This window comes from Rhinichthys klamathensis, unplaced genomic scaffold (genome assembly GCF_029890125.1).
Source record: "Rhinichthys klamathensis goyatoka isolate OS25496 unplaced genomic scaffold, OSU_Roscu_1.1 h1tg000446l_1, whole genome shotgun sequence".
In the NCBI taxonomy this organism is placed as follows: Eukaryota; Metazoa; Chordata; class Actinopteri; order Cypriniformes; family Leuciscidae; genus Rhinichthys; species Rhinichthys klamathensis.
The window spans coordinates 895,369-909,965 of NW_026606941.1; the positions used below are offsets into that span (position 1 = coordinate 895,369).

General features: G+C 35.6%; 2 gene segments (V, D, J or C); both read right to left on the reverse strand.

Moving 5' to 3' along the window:
* Window positions 1-7,956: 7,956 nt before the first annotated feature.
* LOC130071612 (T cell receptor alpha variable 18-like) lies at window positions 7,957-8,588 on the reverse strand. The segment is given in 2 exon segments: window positions 7,957-8,351; window positions 8,440-8,588. Coding segments are annotated over 2 exon segments (357 nt in total).
* A 2,241-nt stretch (window positions 8,589-10,829) lies between these two features.
* Window positions 10,830-11,704, reverse strand: LOC130071611 (T-cell receptor alpha chain V region RL-5-like). The segment is given in 2 exon segments: window positions 10,830-11,299; window positions 11,474-11,704. Coding segments are annotated over 2 exon segments (489 nt in total).
* Between the last annotated feature and the right edge of the window lie 2,893 nt (window positions 11,705-14,597).

The window sequence follows — 14,597 nt, forward strand, 5'->3', positions numbered from 1 at the left end:
AAGACTCCATTTGTCCATTATTAATTTCTAAAGAAACACGACAATGTATAAAAGGCTCCATTACTTTGTATCTTACGTTATGGCCCCGTAGAAACCATTCTTGTAAAAATAGGCTAATGATTGCGTCATAACCACGGGACGCTCTGTCGCACAGTAGAGAAATTACTGTATAGACAGAAGTAGAAGCTCGTAGGCAATCGTTTACTGTCTATGAGGCAATCGGGTGGACATGGAGGCATAAAGTCAAGGGAGAAGGCCTTAGATAGAGAGTTCATAAAAGCAACGGGACAAAATATTTCAACAACAGATTTGTTTCAGATTTCAATTCAGATTTGTCCCGGCACAGCTACTAGAAGGTCAGAACGGTTGCTCATGTGACATCTACGTCGTCAAGCTCAGTTTGAGCCTGCGCAGAACGCTTGGCTATCAGGAAGTGAGTGCCCATGTTGGGCTTCAACTCTCTCCGTTGAAATCAACGGGGTCGCTGTGTCCATTTCTTTTACTGTCTATGGGAAGCCTCCGTGGACCTACCTGTCCCATGTATATAAAGATAATAAATTCTTCGTTTACGAGGATAAGTCAGATAATTGGCAGAGGTATTTGTACACCATTGAGGCAATATTTATGAATAAAAATATTGATTTTAGATAATAAAATACCTAAAAAAGTACACATTGTCCTTTTAATAAACACATGGCCAACACATTTGCCGCAAAAGCTAAGAAAGCTTTGTTTCCTGCTTTTCGTGTTGTTGTTGTGATGATGTTCAACAGCAGATTTTCTTTTCAATCAAGGCTTACAATTGTAAATATGAGGTGATGTCATGTGTATGTAGATATCGCCATCTTCAGGTTGAAAAATATGTTACCTTCTGTGTTCCAACTTCCAACAGAATTGAAAACATAAAATATTTGAAACATTTTAAAATAAAATAAAATAAACAGCTGTTGTTAGTACAGATCAGATCATATTTTAGGTATCACCTAAAAGCAACAATGACTTCTCAATTGCTTTGTTTGTCAATGCTGTCTTAAAGGGATAGTTCACTTTGAAATTAATTTTTGGTATGTTTTAGTTTACCTCAAGGGCATCCAAGATGTAGGTGTCTTTGTTTCCGCAGTAGTTTCAATTTTGATATTTTTAGGTCAGACCGTTCTTGTCTGTCAGTCATATAATGCAGGTCTATAGTAACTTCCTCAAAGAGCATGCACAGAGAAGTCCAAATTAAACATGATTTAATGACTCGTAAATGTAAGTACACATTGATGGCCTAAGACACGAAACTAGCGGTTTGTGTGAGAAAACAAACAGTATTTATATCGTTTTTACCTCTTGTAAACACAGCCACGTCCAAGTGATCTGAGGGTGCGGGCGCTTCGGTCTTTTCCGGCAAGCGCCGGAAGTGATCTCTCGCGCATGTACGTCACTCATTGTTTACACAGAACAGAGATTGTAGGTAAGACGGCTAATTAAAATGGTACTAATTTGCGCTTATCCGGGATGTTTAAACCGTCGTAAAAGAAATCAATTCAAAAAAATTAAAAATAAAACAATTGTATGAGTGACGTACACGCACGAGAGATCACTTCCGGCGCTTGCCGGAAAAGACCGAAGCGCCAGCGACCTCAGATCACTTGGACGTGGCTGTGTTTACAACAGGTAAAAACGATATAAATACTGTTCGTTTTCTCACACAAACTGCTTGTTTCGTGTCTTAGGCCATCAATGTGTACTTACATTTACGAGTCATTAAACCATGTTTAATTTGTACTTCTCTGTGCATGCTCTTTGAGGTGGTGACCATAGACCTGCATTATATGACTGACAGACAAGAACGGTTTGACCTAAAAATATCAAGATTGAAACTACTGCGGAAACAAAGACACCTACATCTTGGATGCCCTTGAGGTAAACTAAAACATACCAAAAATGAATTTCAAAGTGAACTATCCCTTTAAAAGTACACCTGAATATGAATTAAAGAAAAGTTTTAAATAGTACTGTACGTTTATGTTGTTTTAAGAGGTTTCCATAAAGTACAGAATATATTATATAAGTAGCAATATTGACAAAGCAGTTGTATAGCATTTGTGGCATCTGTGTTTTTTTTTAAGGTATAATAAGTATTTAGGCTCACATAGGCCTTAACAGTGAAAGTAGTCACATCTCATAGGAGGTTAAACAACACTCAGATCCTCACACAGGGTTTTTGTGTTTGTGTGGAGTGCGTTTGAGTCACAGTGGGCTGCAGAGCACAGTAATACACAGCAGAGTCAGACACACACACATCCTGGATTGTCAGAGGAATTGTTCCTGATGTGGAATCCAGTTTTGCATGAAATCTCTCCTTAAATTCAGGCTCTGTTGTTCCTTTCCCAATGGAAAAGTCACTCAGAATGAGTGTTGGTGATTTGTTTAGTAGCTGTTTGTACCAGAAGAGATATGCATTTGAAGCACTCATGAGTGTATAATTACACAGTAAAGCCACTTGATTTCCCTCAGCTGTAGTCTTTTCTCTTAAAGGCTGATTAACACGGTCCTGTCCCTGGCACACTGAGGAGATGAAGCATAAATTAACAATCATATACAGATATACTCAAATAAATAGTGTAAATGATGAAAGACTGTTCTTACCTAAATCATGTGCCATGAAGAAAAGGGTAATTATTGCCCATTTTGACATTGCTCTTGAGTTTAAGAGAGTGAAGAGAAAAACAACTGATCCGACACCTGAGTCTCTCTTTATGGCGAATCTCTTGATATTTGCAGCAACTGCACAGTCACACAAGAGTTTAAGGATGGTTCCCCCTGGTGGTGAATTCTTTCAAATTAAACACCTCGGTTTTCAAGTTAATTTGTAACTTTTGAAATAATTTGTGTTTTTTTTTTTAATGATATAAACCATGGAGTGCAATGTCCTTGACAGATATACATAAATTTCTGTGTATTTGAATCAAAATGAGTAATTTTTGTACAGCTTCACATAGACTGTATCACTGGACTAGATCACAGTAATAGAGAGCTGAATCTGACAGAGTTACACCATTAATTATGAGTTTAGTGGATAAGTGTGATGTAGTCGACTGAAATCTTCGACACCATTGATTTAGAAATTCTAATTGGGAAATTGCAACAATATGGGGTCAGAGGGAAGGCACTCTGCTGGTTCAAAAGTTACCTAACTGATAGGGAGCAATTTGTCCAAATAAACAATAGTTATTCAGAATGCACAGATATCGTTTGTGGAGTCCCCCAGGGCTCCATATTAGGTCCACTTCTTTTTATTTTGTATGTAAATGACATTATAAGTTCATCAAATATTTTTCATCAGGTTATCTTTGCAGATGACACTAATCTTTTTTTGTCTCATAATAATCCGGATATTTTACAAAAGCTTGTTAATGAGGAATTAGTTAAAGTAGATAGTTGGTTTAAATGTAACAAATTATCAGTAAATGTATCTAAAACCAAATTTATTATATTTCGTTCAAATAGAAGCCGGACAAACATTGAAAGGATACAAATCAAAATACATAAAGTAATTAAAAGAGTAGAGAACATCAAATTCTTAGGAATTTATTTAGATGAGTCCTTAAACTTTAAACAACATATAGAATGTTTAACACAAGAATTGTCAAAATATGTTGGTCTGTTCTATAAATTAAGATATGATCTTCCTTTTAATGCTCTTCTAACATTGTACCGGTCTCTTTTCGAATCACATCTAAATTATTGTAATATCATATGGTGTAACACGTATCCAAGCTATCTTGAAAAATTACAGATCTTACAGAAGAAAGTTATACGTGTAACATCATGGGCAAATTATGATGCTCCCTTTGGTCCGCTTTTTTATAGGTATAAGCTTTTGAAGCTCGCTGAGTGCAACAGTTTTCAGAATGCTTGTATTATGTATAACGTAGTTTATAAATTGCATCCAAAACTTTGCCATCTCATTCCAGTCACCTCATCTATTCATGACCATAACACTAGAAGGAGAACTTTAGTACGAGGGAAAAAGCGTAAGCTGAAGTGTACTTGCTTTAGTATAGCATGTACGGGTCCTGGGATCTGGAATGAGATTGACAATTCTATAAAGGAACTACCTTCTCTTGATATATTTAACCCTCAGGTGCTCTTCGGTCAATTCTGACCGAAAAATTTTCTGTTTTAAATTTTTAAAAATCAAAATCACGGAATGTTACGAAACTTGGTGACTTTTATGGCATTGGGTATGTGAACACACAAAAAAATTGAGGTCATGATCCGAGCAGGCTAAGTGGTCGTAAAAAAAATAGTCACACTTGTGCTCTTCGGTCAAAAATGACCGACCATAGGAAATGAATGGGAAATTGACAAAAAACACAAAAACTTTAAGAATTTTTGTGTGTACAATCTACAAATCGGCCATGATGCAGAAAAAAAAGTGCTCAGCATTGAAGGGGTGACACTCTAAAACATCAAGAGTGCAAAACAGACATACCCACCCACACACACTTTTATACACAAAAACACCAATAAATTGTGATTAAAGAAATCTGTTTTGAATATTTAAAAATCACAGCTTCATCAGAAAATTACGAAACTTGGTGACTTTTATGACAATAGGTATGTGAACACACAAAAAATGTGAGGTCATGATTCGAGCAGTTTAAGTGGTCATAAAAAAATGAGTCACACTTTTGCTCTTCTGTCAAACATGACCGACCATAGGAAATGAATGGGAAATTGACAAAAACGCAAAAATTCTGAGAATTTTTGTGTGTACAATCTACAAATTGGCCACGATGCAGGAAAAAAGTGCTCAACAATGAAGGGGTGACACTCTAAAACACCAAGAGTGCAAAACAGACACACTCACACACACAAACACACACACAAACACACTTTTTATACACATACACACCAATGAATTGACCGACCATAGGAAATGAATGGGAAATTGACAAACACAAATTCTCTACAAATCGGCCACAATGCAGAAAAAAAACATCAATAGTGAAAAACATAACATAATTAATAATTATAATTAATATATATATATATATAATATATAATATAATAATTATTAAAATTATTAAAATAATAATTAATATAATATTTACAAATAATAAATTAATATGTTTTAAAATAATAATAATAAGCTGTGAAAAACCATTACTGTTTATTTTTTTATTTTTTTTTATTGAATTGTAATGTTACCTGTAACAGAATGCTTTCTCTGTATTCAGGTTTGACTGTAGTATAATGCAAAAACGTGTACACTTCACATCAAATTTATTTAAAAAAAAATTATAAACCATGGCAAAAAATATTATTTGAGAATTAAAAAAAAACACATTCAAATCCAATCCACATCTTAAAAGTAAGTAATTTTGTCCAAAAACTATTAGACAATTCACAAGCCTCTCCATAGAGAGCTATACAGGCATCTAGTGGTTACACTATGAAACGACATGTTTTATTTTAATTTCTCTCAACAGATGGTGCTAATCTGACTTCAAAAATTGGATTCAAAAGGCCAGGTCTCTATATTAATCTGAAATACTGCAATAATTGAAGAAATATTTTTATAAATTAGGAAAAAAATAAAATTGTATTGTTTTCAATGGCAAAAATGGACCATAAATATTGCATAAATATTAATAAGTAACATCAAATTGTCTCAAAATACAAAATTAAAAAGAAAAAATATTATTGAACAAAAATAAATTGCATTGGTTTTACTGGGATGGAGGAAGTTTCATTTTTAGGTGTCCGGTCACTTCTGACCGGGAAGATAACAAGTGTGACTCCGAAACGAAGAGCACCTGAGGGTTAAAAAGTATCTTAAACACAAATTGTTACAACATTATGCATGATAGACCCACAAGGCTGAAGGTTTCATATTTTATTGATTTATCTGACTTTCTTGAATACCCCTATTATTGGATTTAGTTTGAGGGATGGATGAGATGCGTGATGTATGCTGGCTGGGGGTGGATATTTTGTGGTGAATAGTGTTGTTGTTGGGTGTGGATGGGTATTGGGTGGGTGGATTATTCTTTGTTGTTGTAAGTGCTGATTATGTGTCTTGAAGGGCCCTATTTATAAGCCAGGATTTGGCTTCTGGGAGGTCCTTTTCTTTTACAGAATGGTTCTTTAAATCTGTAAACATGAATTTGTAGTGTTCTGTGAATGAATGAATAAATTGAAGTTCAATAATAATTGAAGTTCAATAATAATCAGCTTTCCAAACAACGAGCATCTTTCCACATTAAGTACTGTTTCAGTCACATTGGGCCTCAGAGCACAGTAACACAGCAGAGTCAGACACACACACACACATCCTGGATTGGATTGTCAGAGGAACTTGATGTCCAAGTTTTGTTGCAGAAAATCTCTCCCTAAAATCAGACTCTGTAGATCCTTCAACAAAAAACAAACAAAAAAAATTCTTTAGAATGAACGTTCACGTTGTTGATTTGTTTGGTAGTTGTTTGTACCAGAAGAGATATGCATTTGTATTTGCAGCTCTGGTAGTGTAATTACACATTAAAGTTATTTGATCCTCTTTATTTGCAGTCAGTTTTCTTGAAGGCAGTTCAACTGTTGCCCCCAGCACGATGGAATTTCTTTTAACTATTAATAATTTACATAACTCACATATAAACAAAGAATAAGGTGTAAATGGTGTTATTTCTTATTAAAGCCCTGTGCTGTGAAGAAAAGTGTAATAATTATTCACCCATTTTTTTCCATTGTTGTGATAAATTAATATTTTGATGTGTGTAAAGATTCATGCTAAATGTTGATTCAATGTCAACATTTGTGAAGGTTTGGAATGTCTTCACCTTTTGGTTTGTGGTTTGGATTTTTAGCCTGTATAACAATTACATTTAAAAAGCAAAAAAGTCTCAGTTTTTTTATAGTCACAGTAATGATAAAGAAATGCTGACTGTATTATTTGTTGTCAAATAGAAAGGAACAATAGATACATTAAAGAGAGATTAATCAAATAATAATTAAACACCAATTAAAGCAAATTTATCGATAATAGACAAAATTCAAATCTAAATTTATAAATACTTTGAGGCATGTGAATGCGCACACAAGGTTTTTGCATGAGTGTTGAGTGTGTTTGAGTCACAGTGGGCCTCAGAGCACAGTAATACACAGCAGAGTCAGACACACACACATCCTGGATTGTCAGAGGAACTGTTTTTGATGTGGAGTTCAATGTTGCAGAAAATCTCTCCTTAAATTCATCCTCTGTAGTTCCTTTTCCAACTGTAAATTCACTCAGAATGAGTGTTGGTAAACTGTTTGGTAGTTGTTTGTACCAGAAGAGATATGCATTTGTAGCTGTGGTAGTGTAATTGCACAGTATAGTAACTTGATCTTGTTCATTTGCAGTCATTTCTCCTGAAGGCTGTTCAACATTGTCTTGTGCCCGGCACACTGGAAAATAGATTTACATTATTCATGTGCATATATTGAGTATCTCACACAGATAGTACAGTGAGAATTATGAAATAATGTTCTTACCAAAAATGAAAAGAGAAATAATCACCCATTTTGCCATTGTCGATTCAAGTTAAAAAGAGAGACTATTTTAACAGAAATGTCCAGAAGTATTTTCTGTCTCTGTTTCTCTTTATAGTTTCAGATTCTTCAAAAGGTCTGGTTCAGCCTTATATACGAATTTGAGGAATGATGCCTCCTTGTGGTGAGTTTGAATAGAGTTTGCTGAGCTGAACCATTTAAATTCAATTCATATTCTGACATAAATCACAGTGTGACTAATGTCAGAACCAATTAATTCAGAAATAAGAAATAAAATGACATTTATTGGACATGTTAGTTTGTACTATATGAAGAATTTAACTTTGAGTGAAGTTTTTACTTTTCATTTCCCTTACAGTAACCACACACACAGGTGTTTCAACAAGTGTAATTATATTATGTGAATTATAGATTGTGGGTTTGATGTGGCTTGGCATCAAAGGGGCAAAATTAATACGAGTTTTTGTACAGCTTCACATAGATTTTGTATCACTGGGCTCCAACTCTTAGAGCACAGTAATAGAGAGCTGAATCTGACAGAGTTACTCCGTTAATCATGAGTTCAGTGGATGAATCTGATGTCGTCGACTGAAAGCGAGGATCAGAGGGGTTCCCACTTGTAGTAGCTGATCCGGCAGGTTTAAATATTAAATATTGAGGTTCACTATTAGCATACTGTCTGTACCAGTAAAGATAACGATAACTGCTGCTAGTTGTATATGAGCAGCTGAGAGTCACAGTCTCGTCTTCCTTCTTTATGATGAAAGTTTCTTTATTTGGCCCAATCTGGTCGGCAGTCATCACACCTAAAACAATAAAAAGCAAAATCATTTGTGAGTCAATCATTTAGATAATTCTGAATACCACTGTAAGTAATTAAGAGTGATATTGTACCAGAAATTAGAATTAAAATCAGAAAAAGGTGTTTTTCCATGTTTATAGGTCAGATCAGTTGTGTATTAATCTGCTCTGTGTTCTGAGCTGTAGCTTTGTGTTACTGAGTTTCTGCAGTTTCACTCATAAACACACCGGAACTACTTTCATTGTGATGCTCCGTGTCTCATGTTTTTGCTCTGCCATTGCCTACCCCTAGAGGAAAACTTTTGCAACTGCGATAAATTATACATATTTATTTCTTTATTTAGCAGATGATTTTTCCTAAGAGAAATACAAATATGAATGATTAATTAGGCAATAATAATATTAACAGTGCTATGATAAGATTTTAACATGTCTAAAATAGTACTGATCTAGAGTAGAGGTATATTAAACCGTATAATTATAATATTATTATTTTGCAAGGTCAATGTCACTAATTTGATAGTGACCTAAAAATAGTTATATGAATCTTAAATAATTCTTGTTTATAGTGTCATAAATATTCTTGTTTTAAACGTTTCAAAGTCTAAATACTTTATTTCCAGATTCAGGTCCCCACTGCATATGCTCATGCATTAGTTAAATGTTCACTAAAGAGATGGACTTCAGGTGTTTTTGATTGTTGTGATGGTTTGAGGCTCATGTGATTGATTCAGATTTGGAAGTTCATTCCAAATACATTGAGTGTAAAAGTTTTTGTAAGATGTTGTACCTTTATTAGACCAATAACTGGCCGTGGAGCATGAATGCTGATCCAGTTTTGATCACACACACACACACACACACACACACACACACACACACACACACACACACACACACACACACACACACACACACACACACACACACACACACACACACACACACACACACACACACATCCTGGATTGTCAGAGGATTTGATCTTGATGTGGAGTCCAATGTCCAAAGGAGGAGCTAATGATCCTGTAATGAGGCTTGATACTGTAATATGAATATGTGGTTAATATGGTTACCCAAAAGCATTACAAAATGAGAATCAAGTTTAATTTAAGTAGTTTAATAAAGTCTGGTGTTTCTTCTCTCCCTGCATATTTTATTTTGTCTTGTTTTATTTTTTATAAATGCTGGTAGACGTTACATTGTGAAATATATTTAACTTACAGCACATACACTCACCTAAAGGATTATTAGGAACACCTGTTCAATTTCTCATTAATGCAATTATATAATCAAGCAATCACATGGTAGTTGCTTCAATGCATTTAGGGGTGTGGTCCTGGTCAAGACAATCTCCTGAACTCCAAACTGAATTTTCAGAATGGGAAAGAAAGGTGATTTAAGCAATTTTGAGCGTGGCATGGTTGTTGGTGCCAGACGGGCCAGTCTGAGTATTTCACAATCTGCTCAGTTACTGGGATTTTCACGCACAACCATTTCTACAGTTTACAAAGAATGGTGTGAAAAGGGAAAAAGATCCAGTATGCGGCAGTCCTGAGGGCGAAAATGCCTTGTTGAAACTAGAGGTCAGAGGAGAATGGGCCGACTGATTCAAGCTGATAGAAGAGCAACTTTGACTGAAATAACCACTCGTTACAACCGCGGTATGCAGCAAAGCATTTGTGAAGCCACAACACGCACAACCTTGAGGCGGATGGGGTACAACAGCAGAAGACCCCACCGGGTACCACTCATCTCCACTACAAATAGGAAAAAGAGGCTACAATTTGCAAGAGCTCACAAAAATTGGACAGTTGAAGACTGGAAAAATGTTGCCTGGTCTGATGAGTCTCGATTTCTGTTGAGACATTCAGATGGTAGAGTCAGAATTTGGCATAAACAGAATGAGAACATGGATCCATCATGCCTTGTTACCACTGTGCAGGCTGGTGGTGGTGGTGTAATGGTGTGGGGGATGTTTTCTTGGCACACTTTAGGCCCCTTTTAGGCCCCGTTTAAATGCCACGGCCTACCTGAGCATTGTTTCTGACCATGTCCATCCTTTTATGGCCACCATGTACCCATCCTCTGATGGCTACTTCCAGCAGGATAATGCACCATGTCACAAAGCTCAAAACATTTCAAATTGGTTTCTTGAACATGACAATGAGTTCACTGTACTAAAATGGCCCCCACAGTCGCCAGATCTCAACCCAATAGAGCATCTTTGGGATGTGGTGGAACGGGAGCTTCGTGCCCTGGATGTGCATCCCACAAATCTCCATCAACTGCAAGATGCTATCCTATCAATATGGGCCTTGTTAGCACCTTGTTGAATCAATGCCACGTAGAGAATTAAGGCAGTTCTGAAGGCGAAAGGGGGTCAAACACATTATTAGTATGGTGTTCCTAATAATCCTTTAGGTGAGTGTATAATGACTGTAATGTTGGGTTTGTACAAAGTTATTATGTAATTTTAAACATAGGCCTTTGAATGTGTTCTATCACTCTTGTTCTAAGTGTCTGAATTGGCAATTTGGGAATGTGATTATTTTGATTGTTATGTGCTTCAGTCTGTTAAGTAGAAGGCATAAATGCCTTTTCAGTGGTGTCAGGTTTTTGGACAGTGTTCTAGTGTTTCCTGTGACTGTGGGCTGCAGAGCACAGTAATACACAGCAGAGTCTTTCAGAGCAGCAGAGGAGATCTTCAGATCCACATGGCTTTGTTTTTCTTTTCTGATCTCAGAAGTGAATCTGGAATCTACATCAGACTTCTGAGCTTCTTTTGCACCGTCTGAGATGAGCGCAAGGAATTCAGGAGCTGATCCGGGATACTGACGGTACCAGTGAAGAATATATGCAGAGGAATAACTGCAGGATAATGTAACACTTGAACCCTCGTCAGCAAACTCCTCTGTTTCGGTTGGTTTAATTTCATTTCCATACGTTGCATCTGCAAAATCAAATCTTTAATGAACTGGTGTTTCAATTTAATCTATTTGAGATGTATATTTATACAATGCAATATACAACATAAAGGAATACACTTAATACTTGACAAGTATTCTGGATCCAGAATCCAGAATAATTGCTGTAGATGCAAAACACAAAACACTTAATTACTTACATGCAAAGGCAGAAAGCAGAAGGATAGAATGGAGTATCATTGTGTGTGTTTCTTATGGTCTGTCTTAAGTTTAACAACATCTTACCAAATATCAATGCTTTAAACCCTCCCTCTTCCAGAGAGCTCTTGTAGAGAGCAGATCAGTTTCATGTTCCAGTGTCATCACTATTGCAATAGCGAATAGCACCCTCTTGTGGTTACTTACAATCTCTGTCGTATAATATAAATCCACAGATCTCAACCTACAGAATATGATCTGCCTTATTTTGCTCATACTTTGGCTGTTACAGTATTCTAGATACATAAACCATCAGCAGATATTCTCTGTTTTGTGCATATGTACACAGCACAAATTTAGGGATTTATTTTTAGTGGTGCTAAAACAAGTATTCATCTGGTTTTGTATAGTTGGCACATGCATAGACAAAAAAGCTAGTTGAACTGTATATAAATGAACATTTTGTCAGTGATTTACATCCTAGAGTACAGTGTGAATAAATTTAATTTAAGGTATTAAGAAAAAATAAGCATACTTTATCATATCACTGCTTCAAAAGTTTTCACCTTCACATATTTATTTATATATTATGAATTCATAACCTACCTTTAATTCAGATAGATTTTTATGGTAGGAAATTAGTTGTGCACCTTCAGCTGTGTCAGGTTTTTGTACAGTGATGATGTGTTTCCTGTGACTGTGGGCCTCAGAGCACAGTAATACACAGCAGAGTCAGACACACGCACATCTTGGATTGTCAATGGAAATGATTTTGAAGTTTTGTTGAAATCGCTGTTAAATCTATCCTTGAACTGCTTGTCATTAGTACCGAATCTGTCCAGCATGTATTCTGGAAATCCATTCACTTTTTGCTGGTACCAGAAGAGATATGGTGAAACATCAGTGGTTTCATATTGACAGTTGATTGTTACAGCTGCTCCTTCAACAGCAGTTTGAAATCTTGGATTTTGTTCAACGCTGTCCAGAGAATCACATCCTGTAATGTATAACATCACTGATGAGGATCTCATATTCATATTAGAGGAATATTACAGCATATACTTACAGAATTTACTTACCCCAGAAATATGTGAGAAAGAAGACGACAATTTTGTACCAATTTGCCATCACAATAATTGTTAAATAATACTTCAGATAAAAAAAAAATGTTTTGTTGAAATACAGCAGACTCTTGTTTCAGCCTCTCTTTGATAAAGTTGTATTAACACTGTCACACATGCAGAGAACTGCAGGAGGAGTCTCACTGCACCACAGTTCCTGAATATTGAATGTCTCCTCCTTAAAGATTCTGGGTTTTTTTTTGTTTTTGTTTTTTTACTTTTCAATGTTCTGATGTTTGTTTTATCAGTCTCTTCACAGTTTTTCGTTCAAGCACAGATCTACATTTTTCTAGAAGATGGAGCACTTAACATAATTCTACTTGGGTATATTATGTGAAGAAGCTGTGAAAAATATTAGACCTGTACCATTAAAAGATTGAATGTTACTCAACTACTATCGTTTTTTATTATCATTTAATAACTAGTATTGATTCATTATGTAACATGTTTATACATTTGTCACCAATATATGTAAGAGAAGAGAAATGTGTTTTTGTATGAGTGTTGAGTGTGTTTGAGTCACAGTGGGCTTCAGAGCACAGTAATACACAGCAGAGTCTGACACACACACATCCTGGATTGTCAGTGGAACAGATCTTGATGTGGAGTTCAATGTTGCAGAAAATCTCTCCTTAAATTCATCCTCAGTAGTTCCTTTTCCAACTGTAAATTCACTCAGAATGAGTGTTGGTGATTTGTTTAGTAGCTGTTTGTACCAGAAGAGATAAGCATTTGCAGCACTCATGAGTGTATAATTACACAGTAAAGTCACTTGATTTCCCTCAGCTGAAGTCTTTTCTCTTAAAGGCTGATCAACACGGTCCTGTCCCCGGCACACTGAGGAGATGAAGCATAAATTAACAATCATATACAGATATACTCAAATAAATAAAGTGTAAATGATGAAAGACTGTTCTTACCTAAATCATGTGCCGTAAAGAAAAGAGTAATTATTGCCCATTTTTTCATTGTTGCTCTTGAGTTTAAGAGTGTGAGAGAGAAACAACTAATGCGAGTCTCTCCTTATGGTGAATATCTCTATCCTTAGTAGATTATCTTGATATTTTCAGCAACTGCACAGTCACACCAGAATTTAAGAGGTACTTCCCCCTGCTGGTGAATCTATTAAATTAACCACCTCAGTGTTTTGTAACCTTTGGAATAATTTGTGATTATTTATTTATATAAACCAAAGAGTGCAGTGTCCCTTTTTTGTACAAATTGTGCATATATGACATTATTGTGTAAAAAGATGTTGCATCGAATACATCTCTATGTATCTAAATTGAGATGTCGATGAGATGACAGGATAATGCGATTTTCAATCAAACATCTGTTTCTCTTAGTAGTTTTAGATTCTTTATTAGGTTCAGCCTTATAAGAGTTTGAGTAATAGCAAATTCCTCTTAAATTTGCTACATTACATATTTTTATGTTGTCAGCAAAGGTTTCTTAATTTGTTTTTGTAATTTAATCTTAAAATATGTTTGTTTATCGTTTGTGATATGTCCACATCTATGATAAAAATGTGAATACGTCAAATCTAAATTAATATTTGAATCCCAGATTCACCGCAGGACATGAATGCTGATCCAGTGGCAGTTTTTGAACACAAGTTATTATCTATTTCATGTTTTTGTATGAGTGTTGAGTGTGTTTGAGTCACAGTGGGCTGCAGAGCACAGTAATACACAGCAGAGTCAGACACACACACATCCTGGATTGTCAGAGGAACTGTTTTTGATGTGGAGTTCAATGTTGCAGAAAATCTCTCCTTGAATTCAGGCTCAGTAGTTCCTTTCCCAAAGGAAAATTCACTCAGAATGAATGTTGGTAAACTGTTTGATAGCTGTTTGTACCAGAAGAGATATGCATTTGTAGCTGTGGTAGAATAATTGCACAGTATAGTAACTTGATCTTGTTCATTTGCAGTCCTTTCTCTTGAAGGCTGTTCAACATTGTCTTGTGCCCGGCACACTGGAAAAAAGATTTAACTATTTATAAT